Below are 15,012 nucleotides of genomic sequence, written 5' to 3'. Positions count from 1 at the left end.
GGCAACAAAAAAGTCTCCATTTTCACTAGGTGAATGGATAACTGAAGTAAATGGCACCTAGAAAATCTTTATTATGTTATTTTGAATGATTTATTTCATAATTAAGCATCCTCAAAATGTATGTGATTTAAACTTGGTTTCTTTACTATGTGTTCGTAGACATAGTTCACTTAAAATCAATTATTATAGGTACTTTCTGTTAAATATTTACTGCTTTAACATCGTTATTTTTTTTTTTTTTTTAAAGGATGTTCTTATTTATTTATTTATTTATTTATTTTTGGCTGTGTTGGGTCTTCGGTTCGTGCGAGGGCTTTCTCCAGTTGCGGCAAGCGGGGGCCACTCTTCATCGCGGTGCGGGGACCGCTCTTCATTGCGGTGCGCGGGCCTTTCTCTATCGCGGCCCCTCCCGTCGCGGGGCACAGGCTCCAGACGCGCAGGCTCAGCAATTGTGGCTCACGGGCCCAGCTGCTCCGCGGCATGTGGGATCTTCCCAGACCAGGGCTCGAACCCGTGTCCCCTGCATTAGCAGGCAGATTCTCAACCACTGCGCCACCAGGGAAGCCCGTTATTTTTTTTAAAAACACAAATAAATGGCTTATATGTTATATTTATTGCTTTCATCCATTCAATAATCAAAAACTCTTTAATGAAGGGACTTCCCTGGCAGTCCAGTGGTTGAGACTCCGTGCTTTCCCTGCAAGGGGTGTGGGTTCAATCCCTAGCCGGGGAACTAAGAGCTTGCATGCTGTATGGCCAAAGGGGGAAAAAAAAACCCGAACAACTCTAATGAGGACCTATTCAGTAAGCAGCTACCCTGTGTAGAAGCTGAGAATTATCCGGAAAATTACGAAGAAATTCTCTAGACCGACTATATTTCTGCCTTTGAGAAGCTTCCAGTCAATGCGAACATCCTTGTAAAAGGAGAGGACATGGAAGAAAGGACAGACGTAAAAGTAACTTTGATTATAGAATTTCACCTGTCTCTTCTCCCTAACCTGTCTCCTAAGGCCACTACATGGAGAAGAGCAGACAGTGAATGTTGTGAAGACAAGAATGCTTTAGGGAGAATCTGCATGTTTCACTGGTTAAAAATAAATTTATCAAGTTGGTTAATTTATTAACTTTTGATTATCTGAATTGTAAAATCAATGTTACCGTCATGTGTTTAGCACTTCCTTTGAACTTAGTCGAGCCTATTATAAACCTAAAGTCTGTTAAATTTTGTACTTTTGGAAATTCTCTAGCCACTAATAAATGACTCTCAGAGGTAATTGACAGCATGCAATAATGGATTTCTTCTGCACAGCAATTTACAGTAGGTGTTAATATTTGCAGTTGGGCTGCAGAAAGGGATTAAAGTAAGAGAAATCCTTGAAGTTTACACTTAAATTGTTACAGAAACAGAACTTAGATTCCAATGCTGCAGTTGGTTTGGTATATCGTAAACACTGAAAATAACAAAGATTGTGTATTTTCCAAATGCTCTAGTACCATTTAAAACTCTATGTTCTGCACATTTTATCAAAAAAGTTGAATTAACTATCATGACAATAGCCTTTAGGAACAGTTGCATCAGTTACACATCACAAGATTCAAACAGAGAAATAGTAGGAAGACTTGCCTAACAGCTAGAGAAATTGAAGTCGCTTACACAGGGAGTATCGACAATTCAGACACTGAAAATTGGTTGAAGTTATGCATTAAGGTATACTCTTAACATTTAACTTTCGTATACAAGTTAAGAAAAGATACTTTCCTCTTTCCCAATTTTAGGAAAAGATGTCCAAATTTGACCATGTATTTGAAGCATTTGTAATCAGAAAGTCCCAATTTAAAGTTCGCATGAATTCTGCCCATTTTTTCACTTTATATTTACCCATGTTACACACCTAGAGTTTACTTATATATAAACAGATTGGTACCAGATATCAAAGATCTAGGTTCTAACCTTTGATCTAAGTTCACTATTTGTCCAGCAGTTTACAGCATTTCTTTGAGTCCTCGTTTGGGGTTCCAAAATAAATAATTGTGATAGCTTCTACCCTTACTAACAGCAGTTTCCACGGTTAATTTAGCCTTCTATGAGATGCATGCAAAAGTGGTAAAAATTGAAAGCAGAAGTGGTATAGAAACACAGAGTATTACTAAAATTAGCTGATAATGTATCTTTTCCTTATTTGGACTACTATTCCTTCTTCTGGCATCTTCGGCACCTCCCCCTTTCAAGATCTCTTCTCTAATTAAAAGACCCTCACGTACATCTCTAGCAACCATCACGATATTAAACTCCATCTACTAAGCGTCACGTTTTGGACAGTTCACAAAATCTGCAAAATCAGTGATCCCAAACCACGTTTATATTTGTAGACCTTCTTATTCTATGTACCTTGCCACAGCCCTCCAACTGTGGCTTTTATTCAGCCGTCCCTTTCCTTTCTCTTCACTGGCCACAACGTAAAACACAAATCCTCTTACTTATTCAGTCCACATTCTGTTGGTCAGCATATTTGATTGAGTCCACCTCCTAAATATCCTTGGAACATGCATCCCTCTCTCACCACATTGCACTGTCTCTGCTATATTTTAAGCTCTCATCAGTCTTTTTACCTTGATCCTTACGTTAGTCTCCTAGCTTCCATGCCTGCCATGCTGCCAGGGAAATTGCCTTTCTGATACAGATGGGGTCGTATCACTCACCGGATTCAAATCCTCCAAATCTACAGAATAATTTCTTTGGCAGAGCCCACAAGGGGTTTCATAATCTAGATCTATCCTGTGCTTCCAATTTTCTTGATGTGCCTCATACCTCCATTCACCACCACTTAAACATCAGTTGCATGGAACTCGTGCCAGTCTCCTTGATGGGGTAATTGTGGTGTTCCTGCTTCCAGCCCCATCATGGCCACTTACATGCTCATAACTTCAACACATTTTCTAAGATTAAGTTCAAATGTTAGATATTCTGTGAAACCTCCCCACCACCAACCCCTCCAATGCTCATATAAAATAGTAGTACAAAACATCGTTTGCAAAAAAAGTGATTCAGAAATAGAAAATGAAGGTATAACTAGAGTGGGGAAAAAAGAAGCAGCATGACAAAGTAGAATTCTATTTTCTCTCTTAGAATTATAAGATTTTAAGACTGAAAGGGCTGTTACAGTCAATCCAGACCAAAGTTTTCTGTGGTTTCCATATAAAAAGTAAAAACTCTTGCCTTAAGATGAAGTTTGGGAAATTTGTATCTAGTTGTGTCATACCAACTGCATAATTTGAGTGATCCTTGTACAGGGTTCAAGAAAGCAAAATGTCATGCTACTCAACTGTAAAAGAATCTAGAATCATGGAATCTGAGCTTCATAGTCTCAATTTTTCTTACTTCCCACAGCATAATACTTAACCCTTCCTGAAGAAATAAAGTTGGCCATTATTTGTACCTGCCCGTATTCAAAATTCCCTGATTAAAAACAAACAGAAATTTTCTTTGCCAGTTAGGACAATCATATCTTCTTTAATTTTTCAAAACTCTGCTTTGTCAAAAAGTTTTGTCTAAAAAGGCAAAATATGGGGAAAAAAGAGTGATTGTAGTACCATGTGTGAGTTGAATGTGCTACAGTTCATCAGCAAAAGTTTTAAAGAGGGAATTAAGCAAAACACTTTGGTACATCTCATAATTTGGGGCAAAATTGTTAGTAATCCTGGGATCCATACAGAGATCTTTCTTGCAGAAGTTTCCAGACATTCAAAACCCAAATTTTTAAATAAAATTTATTTCAAGATATATCAGTTTTTGAGGCTCAGAATATGTAAGTCATATTTATTTTCATAACTGATCAATTTAAAGTTATAATTGACAAAAGTTTCAAGGGACTTAAACTTGCAATTGTGTTCCTTTGAGCAATTACATTTCAGAGATGAGACAGATTGATGTGGGTCAATCCAGTCCATCTTCATTTAAATTCAGTCACTTACTTTCCTGAGCTTGGAGTGATTTTCTTTCAAACTGAGGTCCCGTTTTCCATCAGTAATTCTTATGAAAAGGTTTTACAGGTTTTGACCTACACCTCTCACTTTTTGAAATGGGTCGATTAGATTCCGAACACATGGAGCTCTCTTCACCCCTTTCTTTTTTAGGGTCTTTCCCAGATTAAAATATGTACACATTTTCTGTAAGTCTCCAATGCTGGAGTTCCTGGCATGAAAAATGACCCTGTTCCTTGGAAGGCAGTATTCATTTACAAGTCCCCCAGGTCCTGTAATGTCTAAACCTCCTGTGCCACTTTAGATGTCCGCCCCACCCCGCAGAGGAGCATGTACAGGAAGAGCCGACTGCCCTTCCCCCACACATTTCCTCAGTTTATTTACAAAACGTCTTGGAATGAGAATGAGCTGCTTGTGGTTCCTGTGGCTGATTCAGGGATGGTTTCCTCCAGGCAGAGAATGCTGGCCAACCAAATGACCTTTCTGCAGCTAACCCGTGCGCCCCTGTGGTAAGGCTGATCGGGCTTATGGGTACCCCTTCTAACTAAGCCTGGTGGGATTTGTTTTTGCAGTAAAGAACTTAGCAATAATCAGACATCACTGTGAAGACAGACTTAGTCATTGCAAGGTCCCTCCCTGCACCAACAGTAGTCAGAGAAGCATGGGGATGCCTTTACGCTCTTATGCCTCAACCTTGCTTCTCATAGGGTCAGGATTATTCCCTTCTGAATTCCTGAAGGGACAATAAAGCTATTAATATTGTATATGAATAGAGAATACATTAGAAGAAGAAATCATCCCAAACACCAGCTACATGAAGGATGCACCTCAGTCAGCAATTTTCCATCAGCTCACACATAGGTGTCTATGACCAGTTAATAGTCATTAAAAAGGTTTAAAGTTGTGAAGATCTCAAGTAAACATGAATCTTCCAAATGTTTGTATTTGTTCAGACTTGCTAATGAATATTCTCACCACACATATTGGTGACTCTTAGAAACCTTGGGATTCTCAGGGATACGTGTAGTAGTAGCCCTTAGAAAGGACTGGTCGTGTCCTCACCAAATATATATTTCACTTAAGTAAATGAAAGATGAGGGCACAAAAACTATAAGACTTCTCTCCCAAAAGATCAAATATTGAACATAACTTATAGTAAATATTATTATAAATACTTACATATGATCCACGTGGAACTACTGATAAGATAAATCACATTTTCACCGTTATATCAATTTGAACTGATAAATATTAAACTCATGTGAGAAGAAATGTTTCAGGAAAGCATTGGCAGGGAGTGAGGTGCTGAATAGCTACATAGTTGCAGAATCAGTTTGCTTTGAATCAAAGAGTGAAATGGTGTTCTCAAATAGACCAGAGTTGAAAAAGATATCTTAAAAATTAGTGTCATTACTCAGATTAAGCCCCAGTCTATGTTGTCATCCTTATTTGAAGACATTAGAGACATCCACCACATAAATGAAAAGCAAAACTAATATGTATTGATTTCAATGAGTGAGCACAAAATACCCGTCTCTGATCTGCCAGGGTGCTAGCTCAGTGAGGATACTTCCACTAGGTATATACTATTTATAAATATTTTGAGGCAATATATTCTTATTTTTCAAATGCTCAAATTTTAAGAACTTTGAAATTAAAACAATATATGTATGTATTAAAGGGAAATACCAGATCACAGAAAAGAGGGAAAAATTCCCAACTCATTCACCCATTACCACCAAATTGAAAGCTAATAAAAGAAAACGTGTATCCTGCCCAGAGAATGTCATTGAGCTTCTATATCTATGATTTAACTTTCATTTTTGTCTTTCTACATTTGTCCCCCTAGTGCATCCTAACGTCAGTCAAGGCTGCCAAGGAGGCTGTGCAACGTGTTCAGATTACAATGGATGTTTGTCATGTAAGCCCAAACTATTTTTTGTTCTGGAAAGAATTGGCATGAAGCAGATTGGAGTGTGTCTCTCTTCATGTCCAAGTGGATATTATGGAACTCGATATCCAGATATAAATAAGTGTACAAGTAAGTGTCTACACAAAATTATGTTTTTATCTCATCCTTGGGGGACTTTCCAGATTTGAAATGGCCTCTAGCCATATTTGTAATATTCAGTGTTAAGTAAATAATAATATTTACCTGACACTTAGGCTAAACCATACTTGAACTTAGCCCTCAGGGCAGGAAGATTTTCACCGCTATTAAAAAATACTCCAGTTTTGAGGGGTGTTTTTTTCATCGTAAAAACAAAAGCTGAGAACGTGGTTATCATTCACTGAACCTGTAGAAAGGTACCGCAAGCACCAGTGCCACCTGAGTTCCCACCACCATCACAAAATCCAAGTATTTAATGACCGAAAGAAGTAATTCAGCTATTTTCGCTTCAAGAAGGATTCCAGTACAGCAACTGAAACATTTATTTATCAGTTGGAATTAAACGTTGGAAACACTCTCAGATCACATCTCATCTGGACTGAAAGTTTACTCTCCACACAGTAGACCCAGTAACCTTTCGAAATGTAAATTAGGAAATATCACTACTCTAGCATACATCACATGTGGCCCTGCCTTCCTCTCCATACTCAGCTCCTACGACTGCCCCTCAACCACTTTGCACTAACCTCACTGGCCTTCTTGCAAGATCTTCCCACTTCAAGGCTTTTGAAATGACTGTTGTACACTCACTGTCCTGGCAGTTTGGAAAACTCTTTGCCCACACCTTTGCTTGGCGGGCTCTCTCCTTTCTTTCAAGATTCTGCTCAAATGTCACCGTCTCACAGAGGCACTCCATGACCGTCTTGTCCAAAATAATCAACCCCTTCCCCTCATCAGTCATTTTTTATATCTTTTTCCTACCTTTTGTCTTTGTCGTTATTTTTTCCAGAGCACTTATCACTCTGGAAGTAGACTGTCTAGTTTCAAAGACCACTCTGCTCTGTGGTCCTGAGCTAATTACCTAACCTTTCTGAATCACAGTTTCCTTCTCTGTAAAATGAGAATCATAATAGGGGCTACCTCACTGGGTTATTGTAAGGTTTAAATGACAATATTGTAAAATACTTGTAGCGGTGTATGACATACAGTAATCACCATATAAGGATCAACTATCATTACTGTTTATTGTATCTCCCCTCCTAGAATGTAAACTTTGTGAAGTATGGGCCTTATCTCTCTTTTGTATGCTGCTGTCAATGTACCTAGAATAGGGCTTGGCAGACAGTAGGCAATCAAATATTTGTTGAATTAACAAATAGACCTCAAGAGCAGCATGAAGGCAATACCCTTGCACATTTCATTCAAGTTCTAATGAAACATTTTCACTATCATTTAATATAAATAGACGCTTGGTCTTATAAGCATTCTTGTCAAAAATTTTTTCATAAGGCAATAAATACAATAATTTTGAAATCAATGACTGGTGTACATCAACTAAATGACTATGGAGGAATCTTTAATTTGGTTTGGCAAAATAATTTTGAGCCTAAGTGTTTGTTTGACATACAAGTTGCATGTGCCTGTGTTGTAAGCATACAGAACTGGACCAACAATAAATAGTTAACTGACGCTAATGGAAGCATATTTCTCTTTTCCTTTTTCGTTTTCAGAATGCAAAGCTGACTGTGATACCTGTTTCAACAAAAATTTCTGCACAAAGTGTAAAAGTGGATTTTACTTACACCTTGGAAAGTGCCTTGACAATTGCCCAGAAGGGTTGGAAGCCAATAACCATACCATGGAGTGCGTCAGTATTGGTGAGGAGGAGCTCTAAGACTTAGGAGGGATGAGAAACACCAGAGATAATGTCAGTCTCCATGGAAATGCTGCTCAAAGTCCTGTCTCACAAGAGCCTGAGGGACCACCTCTAAGAGGCTCGCTCCCTCCTTCTTTACAAAGATACCATCCTAATGGGCCTTACTATCGTGTATCACAGTAAATTTAACACCCTGTGCGTGCACTGTTATTTCTTAGGGACCATCGATAACTGTTTCGACTATTGTGATCATTACAGATTTATTCTGTATCATTATCTAATGAAGTTTTACTTATAGTAATTTATATGTATACACGCACACTTACATATATATATATATATACACACACACACACACACACACACACACAAATTTGATCTTGAACTAAATTTCCACCTTAGGTTAAGAGTTTCCACCTAGATCTAATGCCAACCAGTGACCAAACTTATTTTCCAAAAGGAGGAAACATATTCTCTGGATACAGCCCTTTAATACTCGGCAGATGGATCAAAGACTTAGAGAACTGGATCTGATATGGTTAAAAAAAATCTCACTTTTTTCTCTCACACTGCTTTGCTGAAACACCCTGCTTGCACAGGTATTCAGAGACAAGGAGAGGATTTTGGACTTAAACTGACAGAAGGACACAGTCCCAGGGCCTGATTAATTGCAGGCTGAGTTTCCTGGAGGGGAGGTTCCTCAGACAAGTTGTTTGTCTAATAACGGATCACTGTCAGGCTATATTTTCCCTGTTTTAAATGGTGTGCAGCTACTACAGCTACGAGCTTGGTGAACAGTTGGGGAGCAGATGCTAAACCAAATGGGGAAACAGCATACTAAATCTCAGAATCCCCTGGGCAAGAGCTGCAAGAACCTTTTGATGCTGTAGTGCTGTTGGCAAATGCACACAATTGTCCCCTTGATTCAGTACAAGATAGTCTCCAGGACACCCCTGGGCTCCCCACAGACAGATCCATTAGAATCTTAAGTACTGGAGTAATAACTCTAAAGTGGTGGTTTAACTATTTCAGGTCCACATGAGACATTTATTTCTAAACAAAGTTTTTGTGAGAAGGAAACAAATAGATGATATTTTAAAGATAATCTCAGAAGCATCTGGAAAACAACTTTCCTGAAACAGCTCATGGCTCAATTTGGTTCAGTCTTATTTTTTCCTCTAGTCAATAAAAACACAGAAAAATAACTTAGAAATAGGGTAAAAGGTACATGAGAAAGCACTTCAAGTTCATCTCTCTGTAGGTCCTGAGGGCTGATGATTAGAGGTGATAACTTCCAAACTGTGGAGAAAATAGGAAACAGTTCTGAAAATATTCAAGGACAGAAATTCAGGATAAGTTGCGGAAAGTTTGTGATATTGCTCTACCCAGGAAAGGGGCGAATGTTTAGATTTTCTTAGTTGTTGAAGGTGTAGCATCAGTCCTTCAAAGGCCATTTATTTAAATGTGTTAATGCTTTCCTATCAGAGAGCATTTAACACCTGGCACTGTTGGATTAGCTATTAAGGCTTCCTGGTAATTTACAATACTAGTCAGACAAAGACTGTTGGTTAACACAATTATGTTTAAGAAATTTATCTATTTTAGAATAGGGGTTAGCGATCTAAAAGCCATTTAGTGAATCAGGCTCATTGAACAGATAGGTGTAAATGACCTAGGACATAGGAATAGGCAAATCAACAGCTTCAGTTCCCAGCTGGCTCTTGTTGCTTGTTCCATACGGGAGGTCTCCCATCACGTGGTGTCTGGCCTGCAAGCACTGTGTGGGCCATGCCCGTGGGCTTGCCTCAGAATTTCACAAAAAATGATGACTTGCTTGATGATCACAAAGGACCATTAAAGGCTGTTACTTTAACAAATATGAAAACTAGGACCCAGAGAGCTGAAATGGTGATCCCAAGGACACAATGTGAGTTATCGTCAGTGCTATAATTAGTACCTCTACTCTAGCTCTCTAGGGCAGAGGTTGAAGAATGTGTCTCTCCCTTTGCTAAAATCTATACGGCATGACTTGTTTCTTACCTAGATTTTAAATTGAGAGAACATGTCATAAACAGAGAAAACACCACCTTCATACAGAGCTAAGGTAAAAGATTTATGTCACAACGTACCCACTCCTCATGGTTTGCAAGTCACATTAAGCAAAAATGTCGACTGAAGCCAATTTTATAGGAGAATGTATTTCTTCCACTTTGTGCTCCAGAAATTTGTTTCCTTTCTGCACTGTCATTCTGCCATCCTCATTGCTCTTCTTGGAGAGTTGGTGCTGTTCAACTAGTCACAGAGGGAAGATATCTAGCTCCAAACAGTGAGTAGCAAAGAACATGGCCTTGCTATGTTCTCTCTGGAACCGTGCAGTCAGGCAGCAAGAATGAGAACAAATGAATATTACTGGTGAAATATCCAATTCAACTTTTCTTCCAATTCAAGGATCCCTTTTACAGCATTCCAGGCTGATGATCAACCACACCATGACCACTTCCAGGAACAAGGAGCTAACTACATTTTTGAGACACTTGTTTCATTAGTGAACAGTTAAACGTTCCAATGTTAAGATTGTTCTTAATACAGAAGGTAGAAGAAATGCAGTTTCTGTTGAGCAGTTCTGTTTTTTTCTTAATTACCTCTTAACCAAATAGAGCCCCAGATCTATATTGTTCATTTAATGACCTGAATACTACTTAAATCAACCTATTTGTTGTCTTTACATGATCAACAAAGTTTCCATTCTTTCCAAAAATATTTTTTGGATGCTAACATTAAAGGTTCATTCGAAAGTATTTAGCTAAGAAAATATCTTCTCCTCTCAAGGCCTTTTAACTATCCCATCTTATCAGAGCTCTTTATATCTGAACTCTCTAGTTGTGAATATTTTTCCTCCTTCTTCTTCAATGGAATAATCTAAGATTGGCACTAAAATTTCATTTTTAGAACCATTCATCATCTGACTAAAGACTCATAGCTACCTATGTTGTAATTTTTTATATCTGTTTTTCTTAAGTCTAGGTGTACATTTGCCTAGACCACCTTTGCTCTTATGAAAATCACCAAAGTTTGGGCCATTTCCACATCATGTAATTTTTTTCTAATTTATTCCATGTAGTTCTGGCATTAAATGAATACTGGACAAAGTTACAGCTCACAAACTTGGATTTTTATTTTTCCATTTGCTTTCTTGGAGGTGTTTTTATTTGTATGTGCAAAGCTCTCCTACTTTTTAATGACTAATATTGGGATCAGAGATATGACCTTAACTGGCAAGAGATTATGATATCATTAAGTGATTTGGTTGCTCTGTTCTTTAACCAACTGAACATGAAGACTCCTTTGAAAGTGGTTCAGTAAAGTTCATTTAAGTTCATAGAAACTTAAATTCACTTATCTAATCATTTCCATTCAACTCTGTGTTGCATTCAAATACCTGAAAGTGACTGAAAAAGCATGTGAAAAAAATGTATTGTGAATGGTTTTAAATTTCTGAAACATTTAGGTTATATTTCTTGAGGTTGTATGAAAAATAGTACTCTGCTCTAAAATAAGGATTCTTCAAGTCAGAAGGCAGCAAGGTTACTGGGAATTTGTTTTTGTGGAAAGAGAGTCATACCATCTGAAAGAGTTACTGTTGCAAGCCGTTTCCGTTGCAAGTCAGGAAATTTTATGAACATAAATATAAGAATACCACCTTGCAGGTGTTTATTTTTATTAGAAGTGCAAAAATCTGTTATAATACCTTGTAAAGTCAAGATTGAAAAGATTGATACACACAGAAAAAGGGAAAAATCTACAAAAGAAATTTTAGAAAAAATTATGTCAGTTCATCCTAGAAATCAGCCAGTCAGGTGAATTCTAGAAGCAGTTTATCAGCTGAAATTGACCCAGAATTCACTTAAATAGATACTGCTATGCCTGATCTACACCCATGAATAAATGACAATATTGAAGTACTCAAGAAAAGGCACATGAAGTAGAAAAAGCAGTGAGTTGTAGGCCAAGGACCTGAATTCATTTTTTGCTTAATCATTCTCTAGCACAGAAGTACGCAAAGTGTGTTCTCAGTAACTGCAAATGTGCATCACGTGTATCATTAGAAATGCAAATTCCCAGGCCCCACCCCAGGCAACTGAATTGGAAACTCTGGGAGGGGAGAGGTCCAGCATTCTTTGTTTTAGCAAGTCCTCCCTGCAGGTGATTCTGTTGCACACTAAACTTTGAGAATCAATTCTCGAGTATGTAATAATGACTAACCTATCAAGTTATGGTCAGGATCAATCAATAATTGTAGCAGTGCTCTAGAAATTGTAAAGCATTGGTCAGTTGTGAATAATTATATTCATGCCTGGGTTAATCAAATCTACAGTGAAAAGTAAACCCAATGCAAGAGTGAGTTTACCTGATAATATGAGGACCAAAAAGTGGAAAACATTCTATTCCTGCTTTCACTTTCTCTTTGTTTTATCTTTAAGTCATCTTGCCCAACTTTGTTCTGCAGGATTTCTGCTCAGAATTTGGGCAAGTATTGATGGAAGCAAGCCTTCTTGTTTATTTAACAATTGTGAAACTATGTGTGAGCGAACTGAGGCTGTTTCTTGTGTTCTGTTTCAGTGCACTGTGAGGCCAGTGAATGGAGTCCTTGGAGTCCATGCACGAAAAAAGGAAAAACATGTGGCTTCAAAAGAGGGACTGAAACACGGGTCCGAGAAATAATACAGCATCCATCAGCAAAGGGTAACCTGTGTCCCCCCACCAGTGAGACAAGAAAGTGTACAGTGCAGAGAAAGAAGTGTCAGAAGGGAGAACGAGGTACAATCATACTAACAACATGTGCTTGTTTGAATCCTTATGATTTGATGCAAATTTCACTTTATTTCTTAGGAAACATTTATTATTATCACTCATGTCTGAAAACCCTAAAATGTGTACCAAACAAAGAATATGTTGGCTGTAAATTACAGAATATCGATGTGGTAATTTTTTAAAATGGAGCTTGATATCAGAACTTTAAACTACACAAAAGTGTGCTAATTGAATCTTAGGAAAGGGGGCTGCATTATAAGCATATAATATATGCCTATATCTTCCTTTGGGACCATTATGTTTCCTATCATCCACCTTCCTAGTACCTGGAAAACTTAGGGGAAGCCTCAGAAACACAAAGTCTAATAATAACATTTGGTACATGAGCATGGTGAATACCAGCCATCAGCTTACTCCTTTCTTCATTGCCTACAAACCAAAGTAGTGCAATTAGGTGTTAAGCTTTTGTAGCTAAACGTATTTTAAAGGTTATATATTTTATAAGTATAATACAAGCATTCGTGACATTATATCCCCAGATTTTTTTCATATTACAGTAATTTCATACATCAGATTATAGAACCTACCAAATCAATATTAAATAACTCTGTGTAAGGGCTGTTCTGAAGTCGTATGAGTGCCAAGGAAAAATATGTCATTTAATCTGATGCTTTAAGGTGATTAAACTTCCATATAGAAGATCTGCAGTTGTTGACTTTTAAAATATAATTATTCCATCTTTCTCACTAATCCTCAGCACCACTGCCTACAAATATGTTATGTAGCTATTGGTGAGCCTATAAATGATCCTCTCATTTAATTGCAGCTTGGCTGACTCTGTAGTTGAACTTCCTTTGCTTATTTCATTCATTCATTCATTCAACATCATTTTATTGAATTTTTATTTTATGGCCACACATAGTGCTAAGCCCTGGGGATTCACAACTGAATAGGGTCCCATCTCTATCCTGAAGTTCTACTCAGAGTCCAGTGAAAGGTTGAGATGTTTAAGCAGATAATCACAATATCACATAGTAAGAGAGGTTTGGTGTGTGGAAAATTTCGATGGAAACACAGAAGAGGGTGCTGTGAAAACTTGAACTTTGCTCATACAAGAAAGAACTTGCGTCACCCGTACTTTGCAGTGTCTTTCACTGTTCCAAAAGACCAAACTGACCATCATCAGGATGGATACAGCCTGTCGTTGCCATTAGTAATCAAGTAGTTAATGTGATAAACTTTTTGAATACATGGATTATTTTAAGGGAACTTCAAGTTTTTGTAAATTTATAAGAGGTTTTGATTAAAATTAGGTTTAAGGAATGAAAGTTGGCTAGTGAAAAAGGTCTTTCTGGCATTTGTTTCCAATTAATTTAAAACATCTTAGACTTTAAAAGTTGGATTTGGAAATCAAATATTTCATCACTCTACTTGTTGGTAAGCTCCCATAGCCGTACATTTACTTATGTTTACTAAATTTTCTTAAAATTTAATGACTTACAGGTGGTCTTTGTTCATATTATTCTTTCCACAAAGATTCTACATTACTAATCAGTATTTAGTATACTTTGCTTTTAAAATATAAGTGAAGAAAATCTCATCCAATAGAAAAATTAAATTATGATACTAATTACATTTTTTTCTTTTATTTGAGGATGTGGTCTTCTAATATATTTTGCTAGCACTGACTTAAACATTAACATTGAAAATGTTAGTTTTTAAACTAGCAACAAATAAGATAAGTAATGCCATAAGAAGTTTAAAATAGTAACCTGTAACATAAGCTTGACTTAGAAGTTTCTTTCTGGTCCTTGTTTCTTCCCCTCTGAGTAGGATACAGTGACATTTTATGTTTACAAAGAAAATGTGATACAACTAGAAAATTTTAGGTGCTTTATTCTTTTTCAAATTTGATAATCCATAGACTACTAAGTAGGAAATGTGGATTACATGTATAATTAAATTCAAGATTTAGTTCCATTTTTATTTAATTTTCATTCATCTTTTTATATGTCTGTCAAAAATGATTTCTCAAGTAGCCTAGAAATTTAAGATAGGAAGGTAACCACTTCTCCCTTCATTCCTTACTTCTCTAACCTATTAGTTTTCTTCACTTCTCTTAATGGTAACTCAAATATCAAAAATATATCTATTTGAATATGAAGAAACCAAATAGAAAAGTAATTATGACCCCTGGACATGCCACTGTATCAAATATCACATCAAAATAATAACACTACCCAGAGTCTTCTTGTTTATATTGTATATCTCAGAGCTATACAATACTGATAAACAATAAAGTGATGAAGACATGATTTCTCCTACCACTAGAATAGCTATTGCTTGAGTTGCACCTAAATGATTGTAGATTCATAAAATAACATCATTTAGGTTCATGGCTGAGCATTTTCAGATGAGAAAGCTAAAAGATAAGGTTTTTTTAAAAAAAATT

The 15,012-nt window shown here is 37.0% G+C and overlaps 1 protein-coding gene across 1 annotated transcript in view; it reads left to right on the top strand.

Annotated features, from left to right (window-relative positions):
* RSPO3 (R-spondin 3) overlaps positions 1-15,012 on the top strand; it is a 75,863-nt gene that overhangs the window by 25,490 nt on the left and 35,361 nt on the right. Inside the window, exons 2-4 of the mRNA XM_007190808.2 lie at positions 5,831-6,022; positions 7,603-7,749; positions 12,369-12,566. Coding sequence (XP_007190870.1) covers positions 5,831-6,022; positions 7,603-7,749; positions 12,369-12,566 — 537 coding nt within the window. The remainder of the gene's footprint in view (positions 1-5,830; positions 6,023-7,602; positions 7,750-12,368; positions 12,567-15,012) is intronic.

The sequence above is a fragment of the Balaenoptera acutorostrata genome, chromosome 14, assembly GCF_949987535.1.
Source record: "Balaenoptera acutorostrata chromosome 14, mBalAcu1.1, whole genome shotgun sequence".
Taxonomy (NCBI): domain Eukaryota; kingdom Metazoa; phylum Chordata; class Mammalia; order Artiodactyla; family Balaenopteridae; genus Balaenoptera; species Balaenoptera acutorostrata.
Note: the sequence above shows the minus strand (reverse complement) of the source record. Positions and strands in the feature narration are given on the sequence as shown.